The 21470-nt window shown below is 38.5% G+C and overlaps 1 protein-coding gene across 1 annotated transcript; it reads left to right on the forward strand.

Annotated features, from left to right (window-relative positions):
* The first annotated feature begins 1454 nt into the window (after positions 1-1454).
* Positions 1455-21060, forward strand: LOC306855622 (endothelial PAS domain-containing protein 1-like). Its single transcript, XM_079394391.1, has 15 exons — positions 1455-1564; positions 2089-2411; positions 3996-4237; positions 4313-4443; positions 4530-4614; positions 4692-4768; positions 4855-5030; positions 5131-5237; positions 5559-5706; positions 5803-5990; positions 6066-6139; positions 6594-6835; positions 6932-7004; positions 19907-20030; positions 20101-21060. The coding sequence occupies exons 2-15, from the start codon at positions 2311-2313 to the stop codon at positions 20364-20366; spliced, it is 2034 nt and encodes a 677-aa protein (XP_079250517.1). The 5' UTR covers positions 1455-1564; positions 2089-2310; the 3' UTR covers positions 20367-21060.
* Positions 21061-21470: the final 410 nt, after the last annotated feature.

Genomic DNA, 21470 nt, shown 5'->3' on the forward strand with positions numbered 1-21470 from the left:
GGAGTGCCATGCGCACGTAGCGGTGACATGTGGAGTGCCATGCGCACGAAGCGGTGACATGTGGAGTGCCATGCGCACGAAGCGGTGACATGTGGAGTGGCAGCTGCCAGTGCCATGCGCACGTAGCGGTGACATGTGGAGTGGCATATGCCCGTGGCACGGAAAGATTTTACTCCCTCTCAACTAACGTTTATTGTTTATCACTTAAGTAGCCTACTTAAGTGGAATTCATTTCCCAGCACTCTAAAATAAACTTTCTGTCAACAGGAAAGTGTCTATTTGCATGGTCTGAACAGCATGTCGACCACCCAGGATCATGTATTTGTTGTGCTGTGCTTTCTCAGCACAACAGTCGCAGATGGGAATAGGTCACCATGCGAACATTTTAGGTGTGAAGTAATGAAGGTGAAAAAGTCCAGCCCAAATAGAGTTTCAATTAATTAGAATAATTGTTAAATCAATTACAAATAAATCTATCAGTCTTTACTTTACAACAATGAGGTAAGTAAATTAACTTAATTAATGATAAACAAGTTGTAATTTTTACACAAGTGTGAAATACTTCCATTTTTGGAATTCAATTTCTGTTCACTATTTTTATAGTTGGCTATTTTATCATAAAAACTGAGCATAACTCCCAAACATTAAAATCAGCACAGTGTTTATTCCGGTTCTGGAAGATTGGCACACTTATAAAGGGTGGGAATGGTAATCAATGTGGAGTCAGGGTCTCAAGATGATCCCAGTGGCGCCAGATGAGAAGATAGTAACCTCTTTTTTGGAGGTCTGAACGGGTCAAGCACCTGCTGATGAACCGTCACTGGCTTTATTACACATTACACTGGCCTCTTCTCTTTTCTTGGTTGGCTGATCTGATAGAGACATAATGCCAAATACACAACTTTTAATAAAATGTATTATAATATGTATAATAATTGAAAGAAAATTAAAAAAGAAATCTGTTTATTGAGAAAATGTCTCATATAAGCAGATTAAAGAGTGGAAAAAAATATTGCTTCAAGATGGAGGTGTTGTGTAAAAAACAAAACAAAAATAATTGGTGAGCAGACTTTATATACATATATATTTAATAAGTAGTCCGACCAGCATGTGTTATCTCAGCCAACAAAGATGTGGTTTAGAGCAAGCCAATCACAGAAAGCAAATGTCAATAAATCACATAGATCCAACAGGTCACTGGGACGGCACATCCACTGTTGCCTGTATGTTCATTCTCCTTACCGGAGGACAAAGAGAACAGAGCAAGGAAATTATTCCTTGCAGTTTATTACATAGTATTTGAATTTCTTTACAGATGCCTGTGATTCCAGCATGGTTCTATGCCACCCATAATTTGCTTTGGTCAAAAATGGATAAATGTATCTGCATTTCAGAGATAAAGTGAAGTGGGACCGACATGAAAATGAAGATCTCCTCTGCAGTGATACCACCTATGAAATGTATCCTTACAGATATGTTTGGGCATTGAACAATGGACTACTATTACAAGCCCAGACTCAAACATGCTTCTCAGCGATCCATGTGGGGAATGGGTAACTTTAAGGTAATGTTTCAAGCATATCAAGGCAACAGATTTGTTAGTTTTGTTATTTGATTTGGATGTTAAAACTACTCACCTGTTCACTTTTGCACTCATTGCACAATGTGTCATATTTTTGTATTGATGGTAGTTACATATGTTTTTAGGAATGTTAAGAGATTATTTCAAGTGTTTTCTTTTCATTTTTAAATATTTACTATGATCTCTGCATTTATTTTTGTGCTTTGTTTGAATTACTGGATTATGTAACTGTGTTTTGGTCTGTTGCCAGTGCCACAACCTCTTGACACTGTCTGTATTTGTATGATAGTGGTAATTATATCTTTAACTTAGTTAACTCAAGATCACAGGAAATAAGAAAATATGATTTTTTTTCATTGCTATTAATTAATGTAGAATCTACACTCTTTTTTTAAAGCTGGTCGTAGTTTTCCTGGAATCATGAGTGCCAGTTATTATTCAAAACCAAATGATTATCTAAAAGATCTGAGTTCTCAGAAAAGTAAAAGACCATCTTGTTTTGACAGATGCAAACCTATCAGTGATTAATGGCCAACTGTCACATGGAACATGAGGGGAGGGTCTAAAGGCCTCTACAGAGAAAGTGGTTATAAACATGAACATGCCCAGAGATTACAACCAGTTATCTGTGAGTATGTCCATTGCTCATTTTTTGACATGACCATATGCCACCTGGTAACATGCCTGACATGAGCACATGATCACTTTGAGTCATCTTACATTTTAAAATGACTGCAAAGCATTTGGAAACGGTTAGGAATCAACTAAGTGACGAGTGCCATGGAAAAGCTAGAAGAAAGCAAATATTCATTGAGCAGAAGAAAAGAAGGTGAGTACAAAACTAAACCTAGTTAATGATAGTCACATGGAAATACAAAACAAAAACTGAATATAGATACACTGTGCATTCAGAGTCTGCCATTGTTTGAAATATCATTCATTGCTGATTCCATTGAAGCTGCATTTACAATAATATTTAAACGGTGCCATTGAAATCATTACAACTATTCTGAAGATTTGGGACAAAACAAACATACTAAGTTATTTAAATTTCATTTGAACTAATTTCAATCAGAAGAAAAACATAAATTGGGAACTTTTTGGTGGCATACAAAATCCTTGCTATCATACATTTTAGTATGTTAGCAAATTACTAAAATATTCAGATAATGCCCAAACAGTAAATCGGCACTATGCAAAAGTAATAAAGAAATTTTGACAAGTATTTGCACACCACCAGATAGTCCATAACTTTATTTAATTGACTGAAAACTAAACCTAGTCCATGAGAAATGCAAATATTTTTGTACAAAACAAAATTTGCATGTAGACACTCTATACATTTTGAGTCTGCTGTGTGGAAAGATATAGCAAATAACTGAATGAATAAGACAGTTTTTGTCATTCACTGAAGCTGAATTTGCAGTGAATGTTTTTTTTTTTGCAAATAGTGCCATTACATTCTTCAGAACTAACCTGATAATTGGGACCAAATACACATATTAAAACTATTTCGATTTTAACTAATTTGGATGATTTTAAACGGTAAACAAAAATGGTTAAAAAAGGAGTACTTTTATCAAATAAATTGAAATCCCTCTGCTTGAACTTAACATGCCTTTTGCATAGTGCCATTTTGCAAATGCCTAAAATATTCAGTTAATACTTTTGCAAAAATACTTAATACTATTGCAAAAAGGCATGCAAAAGTCATGATACAGAGGAATTTTGACAATTATTTGCATGCAATCAGATCAGCCCATAACTATATTTACCTAAAAGTGCATATTTACCTAAAAGTGCCTTCAGTTTTAAGCAATTTTTGTTATTCTTGTTAATATAAATAAAAATAATAATGATAATAATTTGATAGATTCATGATGCAAAAATCAGCAATTGTTTTACCTTTATTTGTTTACCTTTTCAGGCAAAAAAAAAATAAAAAGAGAGATTTCAAAGTGAGTGTAAAAAGCAAGTAAATGCACATGGGGATGCATTCTCAGAAGGCATGACATTGTATCAGAAGTTGCAGGCAACTACCCTTGGTAGTGATAAGACAAAGTGACGCAGTCATGACGTCTCTTTTTCCATCAGTACTGGTGCTGCCCTCTGTCTTCAGGGAACATGGTGGCTTTAGAATGTTCTGTTCTCTGAATGACGCTAGTAGAGAATCAGCCCAATAGCAGCATGCTCATACAACCAATTTAAAATGTTTGCATCTTCATGGTAAAGACTAGTCCATGAAACATGTAAATGCAAATGTTTTTGTACAAACTGAGTATTGCATGTAGATGCACTATGCATTCTGAGTCTGCCGTGCTGAAATATATAGCAAAGAACTGATACAGCAAAACAACTTAATTTAAAATGCATATGTTTTGTGGTTATTCAAATTCTCTCATTTTAAAAACAGGGTCTGCACAGAATGGAGAAAAGCACATTCTCGTTTGGCGGCAAGGAGCAGGAGGAGGAACGAGAGTCAGCTGTTCAAGGAGTTAACTGCTCTTCTGCCTCTGGACCCCAGTATGGATGGCCAGCTAGACAAAGCATCAGTCATACGGCTCACAATCGCTTACCTGCACCTGAAGGATCTTATGAACACATTAGACTCCTGTGCACTGTCCATGATGACACAGTCCTCTCCTCCTTCACCAGGTAGAAAGAAAAGGGGTTAAAAGTATAAAAGGGGTTAAAAGAAAGCAAGTTTTCTAAAGGCCATTGTGATTGTAGGAGTATCGGCTAAATCTCCTGAGAGGGAGTTGCTAGACTCTGCCCTCGGAGGGTTTGTGGTTTTGTTGTCTTTGAATGGCAAGGTCATCTTCACCACTAAGGGCATAACTACACACACTGGAATTAACCAGGTGATGACACTAAAACGAAATGAATTGCATGTACTTGGAATCACTTTACCAGCACTTTTAGGAAATCTCAGATGTTTCTCTTCCAGATGGATTTGATCGGAAGGAGTTTGTTTGAGTTCTTGCATCCATGTGATCAGATGGAGGTCAAAGACATTCTCACGAGACTGATCGGTGAGCATTTCTTGCTGAAAAGATCGGTTTCAACAATAAATTTTGGTTTATGATCTGATTGGCTTCTAATATTTCAGGAAACCGAGGACAGCAAGAATGTGAAGTGTTCCTCAGAATAAAAAGTGTGAGGAACCAGAAGCTTACTCCTTGGAAAGTAAGAATCTATCGTTGTCTTTCCATTATTCGCAAAAGACCACAAAATCTTCATTGTTTTCACATCTTTGCTTTCGCTGTCTGAAGATTATTCAGTGTACTGGAAAGAAAAAGTCATCGGCTACACCTGGATTCAGTTGTCTAGTTCTTCAGTGCAGGGTTCTGCCCATGCAGGAGGTCATTGAACTAAATGCAGTGCTGAATATTAGTACGTTTATGAGCGTACACAGCCCAGACATGAAGTTCACCTACTGTCACTCAAGGTATGACCTTATATATGCTGCTCACAAATGCAAGAAGCTAAATGCTCTTTGAAGACCCTCTTTGGACTGTCTTCATATTTGAAGATATTTTTTTGCTCAGGGTTGTGAAGTTGACTGGCTTTCATGACACAGAGCTGTTGGGCCAATCCATGTACCAGTACTATCATCCATCTGACTGCCAGCAAATCCGCAAGGCACACGTTTACTGTAAGAGGGATATCTTGTCATCTTTTTTCCAATTCGTATGCTTAATTTGACCTGTTTTATTATGCCTTTGGTGTTAAATTAAAAGAAAAAACCAACACCCATGTCATTCCAAACCCATATGACTTTGTTAATTCAAAGATACTGCAAGTCTTAGTCAAACTATTTATTTTATTTTGACTTTTTTAGTAAACTCTTTTGTTTTCTATGGGAGAAAGAATGTCATACAGATTTGGAATGAGATGAGAATGAGTAAAGAACAGAATCTTTCATTTTTTTGATGAACTGTATCTTTAATAGTGTTCATATATCTGTCCGAAACAGTGCTTTCCAAGGGCCAGGTGTCAACAGGTAAATATCGGCTGCTTCACAGACATGGTGGCTATGTGTGGGCAGAGACAGATGCATCATTGGTGTGCAACAGTCGTACTGGTGTACCAGAGAGTGTTGTCTGCATCAATTACATTTTTAGGTAAATTAGCACTAGCAATGCTAAGGTCATAGGTTAAATTCCAAGGAAGTTTTTTATTTATTTATTTATTTAATTGTTCACTTTGTACCATTGTAGTGGAGTGGAGCAGCCCGAATTGACATATTTGCTGAAGCAGACAGAACAACTTCTGAAACCACGTGACTCCCTTCTCACAGAATCCCAGCCTGCCGCTTTTCCACTGACCGCAGCCCAGCTAGACAAAAGCGGCCTTAGAACCAAATCAGATGAGCACAATTGTCCTACAACACCTCTAAACCAAAGAGGTAAAATGAACATGTGAAAATATCATAGGTATCAAAAACCAGTTTGTGATAATAATGAATTTTGTTTTTGCACAGAGGGGGACATACAGGAAGTTCATGACTGTACAGAGATCACACATAATACAGAAGAGTGCTGCAATTTCAACTGCGTGAGTACCTGTGGTATCAGATGTCAATGCCATAGTACTTTGATATTTACCAGGGGACTGAATTATTACTGTACTCGTAGACCAAACAGATTTACACTGCTGTTCAAAAACTTAGCGTTGTAAGACACTTTGATTAATTTATTTGATGGAAAATGCAGAAAGAACATTAATATTGTAAAATGTTATTTCAATTTAAAATAACATTTCTATTTTAATATAATTTAAAATGTAATTTATTCCTGTGATGGCAAATCTGAGTTTTCATCAGCCATTACTCCCGTCTTTGGTGTCACATGGTCCTTTAGAAATCATTCTAATATGCTGATTTAGTGCTCACCATTTATTATTATCAGTTTTTAAAGCAGTCGGTCAGTAACACTTACTGACCACACATTTGTGAATTTTAGCAGACATAGTTGTGAAAAACCTTCCCTTGTGCTGTGCTTTACTGTAGGGTCTGTGTGAGTTAGACTTGGACAGTCTGGCTCCATACATTCCAATGCACGGAGAGGACTTCCTGCTAACTCCCATTTTAGAAGGGACAGAGGACAGCGCCGAACTAAACATGTGTGGACCATCATTTAATAATCCACATCAAAAACCGGACCCTCAAAATTCAGAGGGAACGGTCTTTCTGCCTGTAAAGAGCCTTACACATACCCAACAAAGTTCCAGACATTCTTTTCTAACAAACAGGTGTGTCTAATAAGAAAAGTAATTTCCTATTGTACAGTAATGCTTCTTTATACATTTTGCAAACCATTAATAAACACTACATTTACTATGTTACAGGATCAGTGATACTAACCTGATATCAACACAGCAGTGGAATGAGAGCCTTGATCGTGTGAACAGAATTTCAAAGGTACTTTGCTCATAGGCATACAAAATATCTTTATGTTGCAGTTACTTCTGCTGCTCCAATTTACAGTCCGTTGTACTGTCTATTAATTCTGCTTAGACTTCATGGAACTATTTACAAAAATGTACATATTAACAATACTGTCTAAAATGTCTAAATTAGTGCTGCCAAATGATTAATCGTGATTAATCGCATCCAAAATAAAAGTTTTCGTTCACATAATACAGGTGCATCTCAAAAAATTGGAATATCGTGAAAAGCTGCATTTTTACTTATTTCAAAAAGTGAAACTTTCATATAGTTTATATTCATAACATGTAAAGTAAGACATTTCAAAAGTTTTTTTGTTTTAATTTTGATCATTATACCTATGTTGTGGCACGCCGGGGTTGTTCTTGTCTGGATCTCAGTCAGCAAAGTCAGAAAGGCTCAAAACAGCAGAGTTTCAGGTGTCAAAGGAAGACTTTATTACAAAGTAACAAAGCCGAGAGAGAAGCCACCACATCCACTGTCTCTCTGGTCTCTGTTTGTTCAGATGCTCCATTTTATACACTCTGACAATGTATTGACAATGTATTGACCTTGGTTCTTTCTATTTTTTACTTGCCATATCTTTTTGGCTCACCACCAATATTTTGCACGCCTTTTGATCCGTTATCTAATGGTGGAATATTGCTGAATCTCCCTTTTTAAAATTATATGGCCTCCCCTTGTCTGGAGGTCATTTCATCCTCTTTGATGTCTGGTGGCCTTCCCTGCACCTGGCATCATGTAAACTCACAATGAACTACCATGTGAACTCACAATGACCCACAGTCTATGCTACTTTAACATATTATTCAATACTTTGATATTACATTCTCTTTTCAGTAAAATTAATAAGATAATAACATTTCTGTATTTTACTACTGAATTACACAATATATTCCCCTCTTTGAGACTTTACTAAGTCTCACCATCAAATCCTTCACCTGGAGTGCGGTTCCACAAGTCCACCCATCCTTCTATTCTTTCTATGAACCAATAATGGTCCTTCATTCCCTCTTACCAATTGGTTTCTTTATGATACTGCACTCCAGAGGAAGCCAGACCCAAACATCTCTCCTCACCCTTGACTAGAGAAGAGTAAAAGAATCTGTCTTCCTATCTATGCACTCTTTGGGGGTCAATAATGCAATCATCATTGTGTATGTAAGCGTGTGCACAAAATGTTCTAGCCTTGCCCATGGGTATCATGGTTATGTAGAATATATGAATGATTAATTAACACATCTAATTAAAAAGAATTAAAAACACTGGTTTGTCCCACGTAGCCAGAGGAACTCTAGGCATATCCGGTAGCCTAGAGCGCTATCTGGTGATGTTATCCTTCGTTGCCAGAGGAGCGTTCCTTAGCCCTGTCTGGTGTTGGAGTAGATGATGGGTTTTTAAACCTCCAGTTGAATCTACTCATGTTGCTAAGCACTGAGGTGCTTGTCAATCCTTCTCTTTTCTTCTTTCTTTCTGATGACATTTCCCAGTGTATAAAGCAATCATCGTTATAGTAATAAATGAAATGTTAGTATAATGAACTAAATATAGAGATACATAATCTTTCTTTATCATGCCCTTTTTCCGGTTGCAGTGTCTCATAACACGGACAATGACCTGCTTAAGACCCTTATCGTCCCCTTTTCTTTCATTAATAACATTGTACATACTTAAGGTTAGTAAATTAATAATTTCAAGATAATTGATATAAGGAGTGAATGACTTCAGGAAGGGGCATATGCCAAAGGAAAATACATAATACCCCTACCTGTCTCCCTACACTATCCAAATTCTCTAATATTTCTACGAAAGGTTAAAATAAAAAATTATAAAAATTAAATGGCACCCCTTCCCTACCACTCCATTGTTATTCAGGAAGGGTTTACACAATGTCGTCCAGGTCAAAGTCGTCCAATTCGTCCAGTCCAGGTCCCACAGTGTATCCGTGGGCATATCCAATGTCAACTCCAGTTGGTTTTATCGATATGTTAAGCATCTGTTTGGCTGCAGCACTGGCCAGCATGGATCTGATTAAAGGCACAACACAACAGAACAGTACAAAGAACACAACAATAGCAATGGCTATTATGATACCCACTCTAATCAACCACTCCCTCCAAGACCCAAAAATTTAATTTAACCAGTTTCCAATCTGCTTATCTGCTCCAGCATTCTTGGTCACTTCCTCTCTCAGATTTTTCAGTTTCTCCATTGCTTGGGTGAAAGATCCATCCGGTGCTGTATTATTTGGGATATAGGTACAACAGTCAGAACCAAACATTACACAAACTCCTCCTTTCTCGGCTAATAGCCAATTCAAAGCTTGTCTGTTTTGCCAAGCCATTTTACTTGTGGGACCTAATTGTTCTCCTAGAGCTCTTAAAGCATCATCAGTGTAATTGATGAATCTCTGTTGATTGTAGTAAATATAATTAATCCATTCTGCGTTTTTATTTGGGGTTATCCATACAAATATAGACTCAAATCCAGACTTTATCTCATTTCTTGCTTTAAATTTTTCTGGTATCCCTCTAGGTTGGCCGATTGCATCTAAATAAACATTTGGGTCTGTTTTGTAAGCTCTTTTTACCCTGTCTCTTTTTGGTTGGGAGTCCTTCACCCCATCTATGTCTTCTTCTTCAATTATTGTTATTCCTTGCATCAATCTTACTCTAGTACAGATACCTTTCCAATCTTTTGGAAGTGTGGCTCGTAATCTTTTTCCCCCACATACCCAATAGTCATCTGCCACTGCTTCTGATTGTTCGTCCATAATGATAATTAGGGGAAAGCTATATGGTAGCTTCTGTGCAATTATCCTTAACCGTTATGATTGTCATGTTTGTCTTTATAGTCTGATTTAAACACTTCTGGGTCTTGATACATTTCTCTATTTAAATGCCAAATAACTACACAATTTCCCTTGAATTTTCCCAGGTCATTTTTCCCTTTTGTCTTGTTGAAGCACTCAAAGTCTAATGTGCAATCAATTACATAAGCTACGGGGGTTTCAGATAGATACTTGACCAGTATTCCCTGCAAATAAGGAGACCAAAAACCTTAGCGCTTTACCTTTCTAATCACTTTCCCCCCTCGCGCATTGGTCAAAACCATGCGCGTCAGAGATCAGGATTATATTAACAGCACATGAAACATTGGTTAACAGCGTATTTGGATTTGGATCTTCAACAGGCCAGTCCTCCACAATCTCATTCACTGCTCTCAGATCATGTACCAGACGCCATTTTAATTTATCTGCTTTAGCTACTGGGAATATTGGAGTGTTACTATGGCTATTAGTTTCAATTAGCACTCCTGCGGTCATTAATCCCTCAACTGTCTTTTTTATTCCCTCTATTGCTTCTGGTTTCAGAGGATACTGTATTTTTCTGGGTATTTTAGCTCCAAGTCTAAGTGTTATTAGCTAATTTTACTAACCCTACATATTGTCTGCTGATTGAAATATTAGAAGATTCTCTGTAGCTTCCCATTCGCTTTTTTTTTTTTCTGCTTCTTGCATCATGGGGCCTAAGTTTTTAGAAACACAATTTTTATTTACATACAAAGTAAAATGGGAAACTGAATTGGACACCTCAAACCATTCATCAATTAATTTTTCTCTATCTATCTGCAGAGCTGCGCCTTTTGGTCCTATCACTATATATTGTGACATCGTTTGTTATTCCTTTTGTGTCTTCCAGCCATCTTTTTTCAAAATCAGGGTCTTTGCTTTCATCATACTTCATAGTACAATGAAATTCAGTTTTTGGTAGACTTAGTTCACAAAGTTGTTCTCTTATGTATCTTCCCCATTTGCTAATTGTTTTTTCTACATCTTCTTTCAACTCACCTAACCAATAGCACATGGCTCTTGTGTTTGTTGTAATTCTGTAAGATTCATTTGTCTCACTGCCCTATCATTTATATAAATTCCATCTGGAGTACACCATATTTGCATTTTCAATTTACATATAGCATCCCTACCTAACAAATTGACAGGTGTATGTTCTGAAACTAAAATTGGTAATCTTATTTCAGTGTCTTCTAAGCTTATGCTCACAGGGGCCGTCATAGGAAGTAGCTGAGTTACCCCTGAGAATCCTACTGTCTTTATATATTTTCCAGACATAGGGAGGTGCGAGGCATTTCTTGGATCACTGGAAGCTGATTCCTCCCCTCAGGATTCTCTGGGCAGTTCTGGTAACCTTGATCAGGACCACGCCATGGGTTGACAGGGCCCTGAGCTTGGGTCTGCACTGGTTGTTGTCCATAATTGACTCCTGGTGTCATTGGCAGGTTCTGTGGCCAAGGATTGATGTGACACTCGCTTCTGAGGTGCCCAGGCTGATTGCACCCCCAACATATTCCTGGTTTCTGTTGGTTGTTGTTGAACTTGCCTCTGCCACGTCCTCCTTGTTGTTGTTTGTTCCAGTTCCTTTTGTTTGCTTGCTCTGGTTTGAGATATATGACCACTGGTGGTTGTCCTTGTGGTACATTGCTTGGTCCAGCAGGTGGCGTCTGTGCTGTCACAATCTGATTTGCTGGTGCAGCCATATTCATTGGTGCTGGTGGATTGACTGGCACTGAAGTATTGACAGGTGCCATAACAGCTGAGGCGTCTTCTTTTTGCACTGCTTGTATCTTTTTCTTCTTGTTGAGCAGTTCTTCAAGTTGCATCTGAGTCAATTTTCTTTGTAACTCTTTTTCTTGGTTTCTCATCTTCAGTTCTTGCTTTCTGTATTGTTCCACAGCATGAACCACATGGTCTCTGAATTCTTTGTGACTTTGAATTCAGATCTACCACATCTTCCAGCTTCAGCTTTACTGATGCAGGCATGGCTTCCACAATTGCTGTTCTGAAGAGTGCTGTCAGTACTCTATCTTGCTCTGGATCTCTTTCCAGTTCTTCTTTCCATCGTCTCAGTTGTTTCTGGATGTAAGTGGTAGGGCTCTCAGCTTCTCCCATCGGCTCCCCCTTCAGGCAGCTTGGGTCAGTTTGCATCGGGTATTCGGCTCTCAGTACCCTCCAAATGTCATGTCGATGTTTGTCAAAAGAAATTCTATCTGCTCCAGGCCTGTCCACTGCATGAAGAAGGCCTGACTGCTTGAGGATGTCATTCATCTTGGAGGCTCCTAGGTACTTTGCAAGCAAGGCTTTGATGTCACCTAGGGCCAAAAGCTTTCCTGTTGTTTCTTCTTCCACTGTTTTGATCCATTTTCCAGCTCCTTCATGGATATCTGGGAGGCGGGAGACTAAAGAGTCCAAGTCTTGTCCGGCCCAAGGTATGTATTGAGCATGTCCTTGTTTGATGAGGATAGGACACTCGTACCTTGCTTCAGCATTTTCAGCTTTTCTTGCTGATCTCGTTGTTCTGTGTTCTTCTTCTTCTCTTTGTCTTTGTTCTTGAAGTCGGTTACCTGGAGGCTGCATATCTTGCATGATCAATGTCCCAGCTATTTGCTTGTACTGCTTCCGCTGGACAGGGTAATGTAGACTTGAGTGATGTTGCATTGATTGATGTTGCAGCCATTCATCCAGGTCTTGTTGTAGTGATTTCTCTACTTGATCATATTCTTCTCTTGTCATGTTGATAGCTTGCTTGATCTTTTCTCTTGTCCTGTTGCATCTTTCCTCCATCTGTGCCAGTTCTTCCCGGATTGAGTCAGCAGAGGGCGCTCCTCCTTCAGATGATTCATCAGACTCTCCTTCTTCACAGCTCTCTCTGCCTCTACCCGCTGATGTCACTTGCCTGTGGCATTCTGCCAATTCTTCTAGCATTGCTGACAGATGATGATGTGTGAGAGGCTCACCTGATTTCTTTTTTTTCTTTGTAGTTCTTGGTCCCCCTTCTTTCAACCCTTGGCTCCTCCCTGTAGGTTGTTTTCTCTTCCTCTCGTCTGGATTGTGGCAATGGTGTGGATGTCCACTGCCCCTCCTCCTGTGGCTCCAGCCCCTCCTTCACAGCCCTGTGAGCATACTTTTCCTCCCTATTGTCTGATGGCATTAGTTCTGTGCAGCTCTGCTCAAATTCTATGGGCCCTTTTATATCTATTTTTCCCTGTAATAAAGGCATCTGGTTAACAACCTGGTCACAGCAAGGAGCATATGGAGGTGGTCTTTCTTCTTTTAGTTCATTCTTTTTATTTTCCCTTTCCAATTTTAATAATTTGATCCCATATTGTTTGAATAAAGTCAACACCCCTAATTCTTGTTCCCTTTTGTCATTTCGCTTTTTGGATTTATCATTGGTCTTGTGATTTTTAATCAGAACCTCCATTTCTCTATACATAGCCACATTAAATGTTCCCTCCACCGGCCGCTTAGTAGCCAGTTTCTTTGTTCTCTCTGCCCATCTTTTTGAGAGCTCCCTTATTATTTCTTTACATGCTGGATTCTCAGAGGCCAATACCTCTACTGGAGCAGACATTGTGAAACTTTATTTATCAATTTGCTTGGTAAATTGTTTTAATTTAATTATTTCTCTCTTTATTAGGTGATTTACCTCTCTAATCCCAGTTATTTAAATTTAATAGCTAATCTTCACCAAGCTCATCAGACGAGGACCACTAAAAGTATCCGACCCCTGATTACACCTGGACTTTTACTGGGCTGAGGATTTATCACCTTATTTATAGAATCTGATTGGTTTGCCTCAAATATGTTTTCTGGTTAATAATTTAAAGGGCAACCCAATGCCTTTTGGTTCTTTTATCTGAAGATTGTTTTTTGTCCAAATGATGTGTTCCCCCAAGCTGAAAGCTTCAAAACTCCACAGTCTCCTCTCATGTAAGTGAGAGATGGCATTAATTTTATGCAAAACCCTTTTATCTTGAATATACTAATGTTCAATTCGTCTCTTGTGCACCACATTGGGTTTAAGGGTTCCATATAATCAATCAATAACCTTTTTTCCCGCATTATTAGAAGTTTTCTACCCCTTTTTCCCCTTCTTTTTCCTTCTATCTCTGTCATTTTACCCCCCTTTTTTATCTTTTTTAAATCTTTTTCTAAATTAATTGACTATCGTTAAATTCATTTACATTTCATTTATTTTCCAATTGGGAAGATGCTGGAGCACAGAGCCTAAATAAATTAGTTGCCAATTGTCAAATTGTTATATGTTTGTACACCACATCTTCCCAGGGTATTCCTGGCCATTCAATTGATTTTTCTCTCAAATTTGTAATTTCAATCAATTTCCTAAGAAAATTATTTTTCTTGTATTCTGTCAGCTTTTGTACTTGTCCATCCAAATCAGCAAAACTTGATTCCAACCAAAAATGGTTGTGGATCCCTTTTGTTTTAATCAAAGCCTCCTGAATTTGTTTTTCTCTCTCACTGTCCCAGTGATTTGATTTTTCCATATGATTCTTTTTCTCTGTTCGTTTCATTCTATTTTGGATGAGACAGGCACAAAACACTTAAATGTCTCCTCTCTTTATTTCCTCCCTCCTTAGCTCTCCTCGCTTCTTTCTCTCACACTTACACTGCTCGAGCACATACACACACACACACACACACACAGCCGGCCCCCACCTTTGTTGCTCTCCTTCTCTCCCTCTCAACAGTGAGAAGTCAAGCACTCAAACACACACAGCCGGCCCCCACCTTCGCTGCTCTCCTTCTCTCCCTCTCAACAGTGAGAAGTCAAGCACTCAAACTGTCTCTTCTCTTCTTACCGAAATCAACCAATTCTTCCTTCTTTTTTAATAACAATTGAGTTTTACAATTTGGATCACAGCGCTGACACTTTGGAGAATGTCCAAACAATCGACAAAGCCAATTTCTTGGAGTATTTTTTGTTCTTTCAACTATTATAATTCCATTAACATACTCCATTCAATATGCTGTCTTCCCTCAACACATTTACAATTATTTACACTGGTTCTTTCTTTCTAATTCTACCAAACAGTATTTACATATTTATATGTATCCAGCAATAACAGCGCAATATTGCTAGCAGAGTTAGTGATTCAAGCAAACATTCAAAGCTTCAGTGTATCAACACTCACATATAACAAACAAAGACTAACAGTTAAATCTGCAGACACCCGTCTCTACGGGTCTGTGCCACAATCTGGACACACTACTACTTAAAGCCCGTCCCTACGGGCTTGTGCCACACTCTGGACACAAACTACTACTTAAATACCCGTCCCTACGGGTTTTGTCCCTCTGGACACTTATACTACTATCTAGTACCCGTTCGAGCAGACCCTACACTCTGGAGGCGGTAACCACGGGAGTTCCTAATCTACACAACACTTCTTGTGTTTTCTATTCTACTAATGGGCGTATCCTTTGACATCTGAAACTCGTCAATCTATACTCACTTATTTTATGTTAAACATTCTTAAATTCGTTGATTGGTGAGGCCCTGTCCTAGACCACCATCACAGGCGCCACCCTAGTCAACCACGCAAACAATCTTAAATCCAATATATAAGCAAAAATTGCTTACCTGAGGCCTCTTTAATTTCTGATTGTTTGCGTGTCAACCCAGGCCTCCTGCCCGCAACGGCCCTCCAGGACGCCGGACCCCAGTCCAATCCTGTTCATGACGCCAAGTTTATGTTGTGGCACGCCGGGGTTGTTCTTGTCTGGATCTCAGTCAGCGAAGTCAGAAAGGCTCAAAACAGCAGAGTTTCAGGTGTCAAAGGAAGACTTTATTACAAAGTAACAAAGCCGAGAGAGAAGCCACCACATCCACTGTCTCTCTGGTCTCTGTTTGTTCAGATGCTCCATTTTATACACTCTGACAATGTATTGACAATGTATTGACCTTGGTTCTTTCTATTTTTTACTTGCCATATCTTTTTGGCTCGCCACCAATATTTTGCACGCCTTTTGATCCGTTATCTAATGGTGGAATATTGCTGAATCTCCCTTTTTAAAATTATATGGCCTCCCCTTGTCTGGAGGTCATTTCATCCTCTTTGATGTCTGGTGGCCTTCCCTGCACCTGGCATCATGTAAACTCACAATGAACTACCATGTGAACTCACAATGACCCACAGTCTATGCTACTTTAACATATTATTCAATACTTACATTCTCTTTTCAGTAATATTAATAAGATAATAACATTTCTGTATTTTACTACTGAATTACACAATACTTACAGCTCATGAAAGTCAAAATCCAGTATCTCAATATATTAGAATATTTATATTTAAGTTTCATTAAACGACCATCTCTACAGTATAAATTCAGGGTATCTCTTGTTCTTTGAAACCACAATAATGGAGAAGACTGCTGACTTGGCAATGATCCAGAAGACGAACATTGACACCCTCCACAAAGAGGGTAAGTCACAGAAGGTCATTCCTGAAAGGTGTGGCTGTTCACAGAGTGCTGTATCAAAGCTTATTAAATGCAAAGTTGACTAGAAGGAAGAATTTGGGTAGGAAAAGGTGCACAAGCAACAGGGATGACCGCAAGCTTGAGAATAATGTCAAGCAAAGCTGATTCAAACACTTGGGAGAGCTTCACAAGGAGTGGACTGAAGCTGGAGTCAGTGCATCAAGAGTCATCACGCTCAGACGTCTTCAGGAAAAGGGCTACCAAGCCACTTCTGAACCAGAGACAACGTCAGAAGCGTCTTACCTGGGCTGTGGAGAAAAAGATCTGGACTGTTGCTCCGTGCTCCAAAGTCCTCTTTTCAGATAAATTTTAATTTTGATTTTCATTTGGAAATCAAGGTCTGGAGTCTGGAGGAAGACTGTGAAGTTTCCACAGTCAGTGATGATTTGGGGTGCTGTGACGTCTGCTGATGTTGGTCCATTATGTTTTATAAAGTCCAGAGTCAATACAGCCATCTACCAGGAGATTTACTTTTCTTTTTACTTTTACTTTTAGTCATTTAGCAGACGCTTTTATCCAAAGCGACTTCCAAATAAGAAAAAGTAACTAAAACTAAAAGTTAACATTCTGTATATACTCTATACACACCCATTTAAGAAAATACAGAAATTAAATAAAATTGCCAAATGCTTACAACAACAGCATTTCAATAGTAAACATATAAAGGAAAAAAATAAATTAAAAAAATAAAAAGCGATACTTCTATCCTTTGCCGGTGTCCCTGCCCGGTGGAGTCGCACGGTAGAGTCGATGGTCTTTACACTCTACTTTTTACTTTTAGTCATTTAGATTTTGGAGCACTTTATGCTTCCATCTGCTGACAAGTTTATGGAGATCCTGATTTGCTTTTCCAGCAGGACTTTAGTATGGAATCAATTTAATGCCATATATATTTGCAAGAGAATTGAATCATTGCAAAAGAAAATAAAGGTTTGCAAACGAAAATGAAAGCATTGAGAAAAATAAATATGCTTTTTGTAAACAAAAATAATGAATTCCAAAAGAAAATTAAGTATTGCGAGAAAAAAAAATCTATTTTGCAACCAAAAATAAAGAATTGCAAAATATAAATGAAACAGAGCAAAAGCATTGATTTTGCAATACGTATTTTCCATGGCCATATCTACTGATTTATTTGCAACGCTGCTTTTATTTTGCGTTTCAGTCAAGTTTGAGCTTGCGATACCGTTTTTTCCTTTGCGCTTCACGTTTCTGCGCGTCTCACTTTGTGGCAATATTTTGACATGGGGGCGGAGTCAAGGGACGGGGGGCGTGTACAACAGGCCTGGGCATGCCTCCCTGGAAGTGAAGCTTGAGTCTTTTTGGTTTAGTTTTGTCGTGGCCATGAGATATTAATTGGGAAACAAACCCGCGTGACCATAGCAACCTAGGATTATCAGAGATGTATTTATTAATATTTTATTTTGAATTAAGAAATTCTACATTTTTAAAAAATATTACATTATTAAATTATTATATTAACATCACCACGGGGTAATTTTACCCATGGCTGTTTTTCAAAACTTTTCAAAATATATTTTCAATAAAAAATATTTAAGTCTTAGAGTCATTGACTTTTACTAAAATTGTGTTATTTACAATCCCCTGTTGTCAGGGACGGATTATGGGTTGTGTGGGCCCCTGGGCAAAACGTTCGCGAGGGCCCCCCCCCTTAAAATAAAAAAAAAAAACGCCAGCATTGTCTGGGATGGCTAGTTGTTACGTCATCATGCCACTTGTGGGTCCAAACTAGTGCGGCGTACGCGTACCGTGTTGTAAAAGCAGAATGATGTTGACAAAACTATCTTTTGCCGCTTTTTACCTCGGAAAAAGTGAAAAGAAGGTGGCTTAAGTTGATACAGTAAGTTGGATCTCAAATTATAATCAGTACTGGGTGAACTACGAATTCTGTGATCACACTTTGTGCATAAACTATACTATGATGTGCATTTAGATCAATTGAGAAGTGGGTAAACTCTAATTCTGAAATTTCAGAGGTGGGTAAACCGTGTTTACTTGCGTTTAGCCTCCACTACAGCCCTGGGAGTGATTACACTGGTCAAACTCTTACACTGCTACACTGGTCTGGGGGCCACTCAGCGGGCAGGTTAACCGCCTCCATCCCACCATGCTACCGCTCCCTAGTCAGAGGGCCTTCTGTAAGGCTGTTAACAAGCCCCCCTCCCCTCCCCCCAGAAGCCAGGGGCCCCATGGTACGGGCCCTTGTAATCAGATGGCCCTCTAAAGGTACACTACACCCTCCTCCCTAGGGCCTCCTAGTAGGGCCCTCATAATCAGAGGGCCCTCTAAAAGCCCCCAAAGCCCCCATCCTCCCTAGGACCCCCTGGTAGCCAGAAGCCAGGACTATAATAGGAGGGCCTAAGAGGGCCTTCTAAAAGTAGGCTCCCATGCACCCATTTCCCTTTAAAGTTCCTATAGCAGGGCCGGGGGCCCCCTGAAAGCACCGACCCCCCCACCAGCACAACCACCACAATTCAAGGGCCCTTGGCAGCCAAACGCCCTCCCTATAGGGTCAGGGGCCCTTGTAGGCAGAGGATCAAAGAATGTAGGCCCTCTAAAATAGACAAACGAAAATACATTGTTGATAAGCGTTGCAAATTGTTTTGGGCTAGGGGCCCCATGGGCCCCCTGCATCCCTAGGGCCCCTGGGCAGCGGCCCCGCTGGCCCGGTTCGTAATCCGTCCCTGCCTGTTGTTAAACAAATTGTTTAGATAAAACCAGAATAAAAATGGGGCATTTATACCTATAAGCGCCATCGGGACATAATTCCTTTATTGTTGCGCTGTCATTGTAAGTGTTACGCACGTTCAAATGAAGATGTTTTAGATGCTTATTCCTCTACTCATACGTTCAAACTTTGCATTAATTATTAATTTTCATTTTGCTATTTTTTTATGTTTATGGTTCGCTACTGTGTTGCTTATTTATTCCTGAAAAAAAAAACTGAATTATGATAAAACTATTTTTTTATGATTACCCCAAGTTTACTGGTGTTGTTCACTTATTCAAATGATAAATTATATAACTAAACAAATGAATAATTAATTAGGTGAAACTGTGTGCTTGAATTTGTCATTGTATCATACATCCTTTGCAGAGTGGTGAATTATTATTGCTTATAATAGTCTATTTATCTATTATCGTTGTCATTGCAGGCTGGTTTATATTCATCATTAAGAAAAGTGATTAGTGTAACCTGCTTAAAAATAGCTGTGAACTTAAAACAACAGGACAAAAACATAGCTGATGGCTAAAATTAATAATTTTATGACTCTAGACATTGTGAAGACAGTGACATAATACGTTTTAAACTTTTAACGTAAAACTTTTATTTTGGATGCGATTAATCGTTTGACAGCACTAGTCTAATAAAATAATATTCAAATTTCAATTTTGATTTTAAATATTTAAAGAGTATTTTGAGATTAAACATCCCTGAAAATACATTTGAATGAAGGCATTAAGTAACTGGACTCATTTCTTTTTCCAGGTTTATAATTATAATAATAAACAGCATAATTATCAACTCTTCTCGACTGAAAGTGAGGCATATCATTGGAGGGAGGATGCACTTAAAGTTTTGCAACATCCCAACAGAACACACTGGAGTTTTGGTAAGAGATTGTTTCCAGACTATTTTCTCAATTTATGTTACACATTTTACATTTTCCACAATTCCACTAGATGGATCAACACCGAAGCCATATGGTGGAGTCCCAGATACACTTGGAATAAAGTTCAGATCACTTCCAGAGAATCCTAAGCATCATCCTCATAACAGAAGACACTGTGCGGATGTACAAACGCTCCCAGCACCCTGGACTTTGCCTGAGTTGAGCGGCTGGGAGTGTGAGGTCAACGCACCTCTTGACCCCACATCATATTTGCTCCAAGGGACAGAAATTATAGCTGTTCTGGACCAAGTGGCCTCAAGAGTGCCTTGGTGCTGATACAAAACTACATCCAACACTACCAATGTGCATCACTTACATACACTCGGTCATTAATGCATCTTTATAATAAGAACACTTGCCAGTAGTCAACACCCACGAGCATTGGCTTAGACAAGAGTACATTACTAAAACCTGTGTGATTGTGGTAAAGTCTGTTTTTATTCATCATAATATAATAACATAATATTGGGCTTTGCACCCTAAATGACTCCTTTCTGAGTTTACGGTGTTAAGGCCCATTCACAACAAGGGATTTACAACAGGGGTTAATAACTATAACAATAAAGATACAGTTTTAGAAGTCATTCTAATTCTCAGACAATAGGGATGTTCACACCATAACTGTAACGATAACGACAGAGGAACAATATTGTTGGAATCACTTTCAGAGCGTTTTCAGAGTCAAACTTTTCAGAAGTAAAAAATAAAATAAAAATCTTGATAATTTTTAGCAGTAAACTGCACGCACACATAATATACAGAACTTTATTGTCTGCTGGTGTGAACGGGCCTTTAGTATGGCGCTGCATCTTCTACCATTGCGGTGTTGTATTTCAAAATATTCTAGAAACCTTTATGAATACATAAGGATTTATTGTTTGCACTGTTACAAATTTGTCTCGATTCACTCTTTTTAAATGTTACAGTTTTTTTTACTTTTAAAATATTAACTTGTTTTAATATGACTTCAGAGCGTGTCTGGCACGTGTTTTTCCCTTTACATCGGGTTTCTATTTTATCAAATGGTATATTATTAATATACCAACCAATAGTGCACAGTAGTTTCATGCTAATTTAATAAAGTTTTGCATTGTTCTTGCGAAGTGCCATGTGAATGGTGTGCTCTCAACATGAGATTAAGACTTCTCGTAGTTTAATCATTTTCCATAAAAAGTGTTTCAATTATACATGGTTCAATTATACCGCAATGAAAATCCTCACGCTCACGGTTTACCACTTTTTAGATAATTTATCATGATTGTCGTGTTTTACCGAGACGATAGGAGAATCAGCACCTGCACGGTCGAAGAAGCCATGAAGGTCTGAAGCCAGAAGATAGACAGACCAACAAAAATGAGCATAAGCATCGGTAAGGCTTAG

Source organism: Barbus barbus (genome assembly GCF_936440315.1).
Source record: "Barbus barbus genome assembly, chromosome: 36".
Lineage (NCBI taxonomy): Eukaryota > Metazoa > Chordata > Actinopteri > Cypriniformes > Cyprinidae > Barbus > Barbus barbus.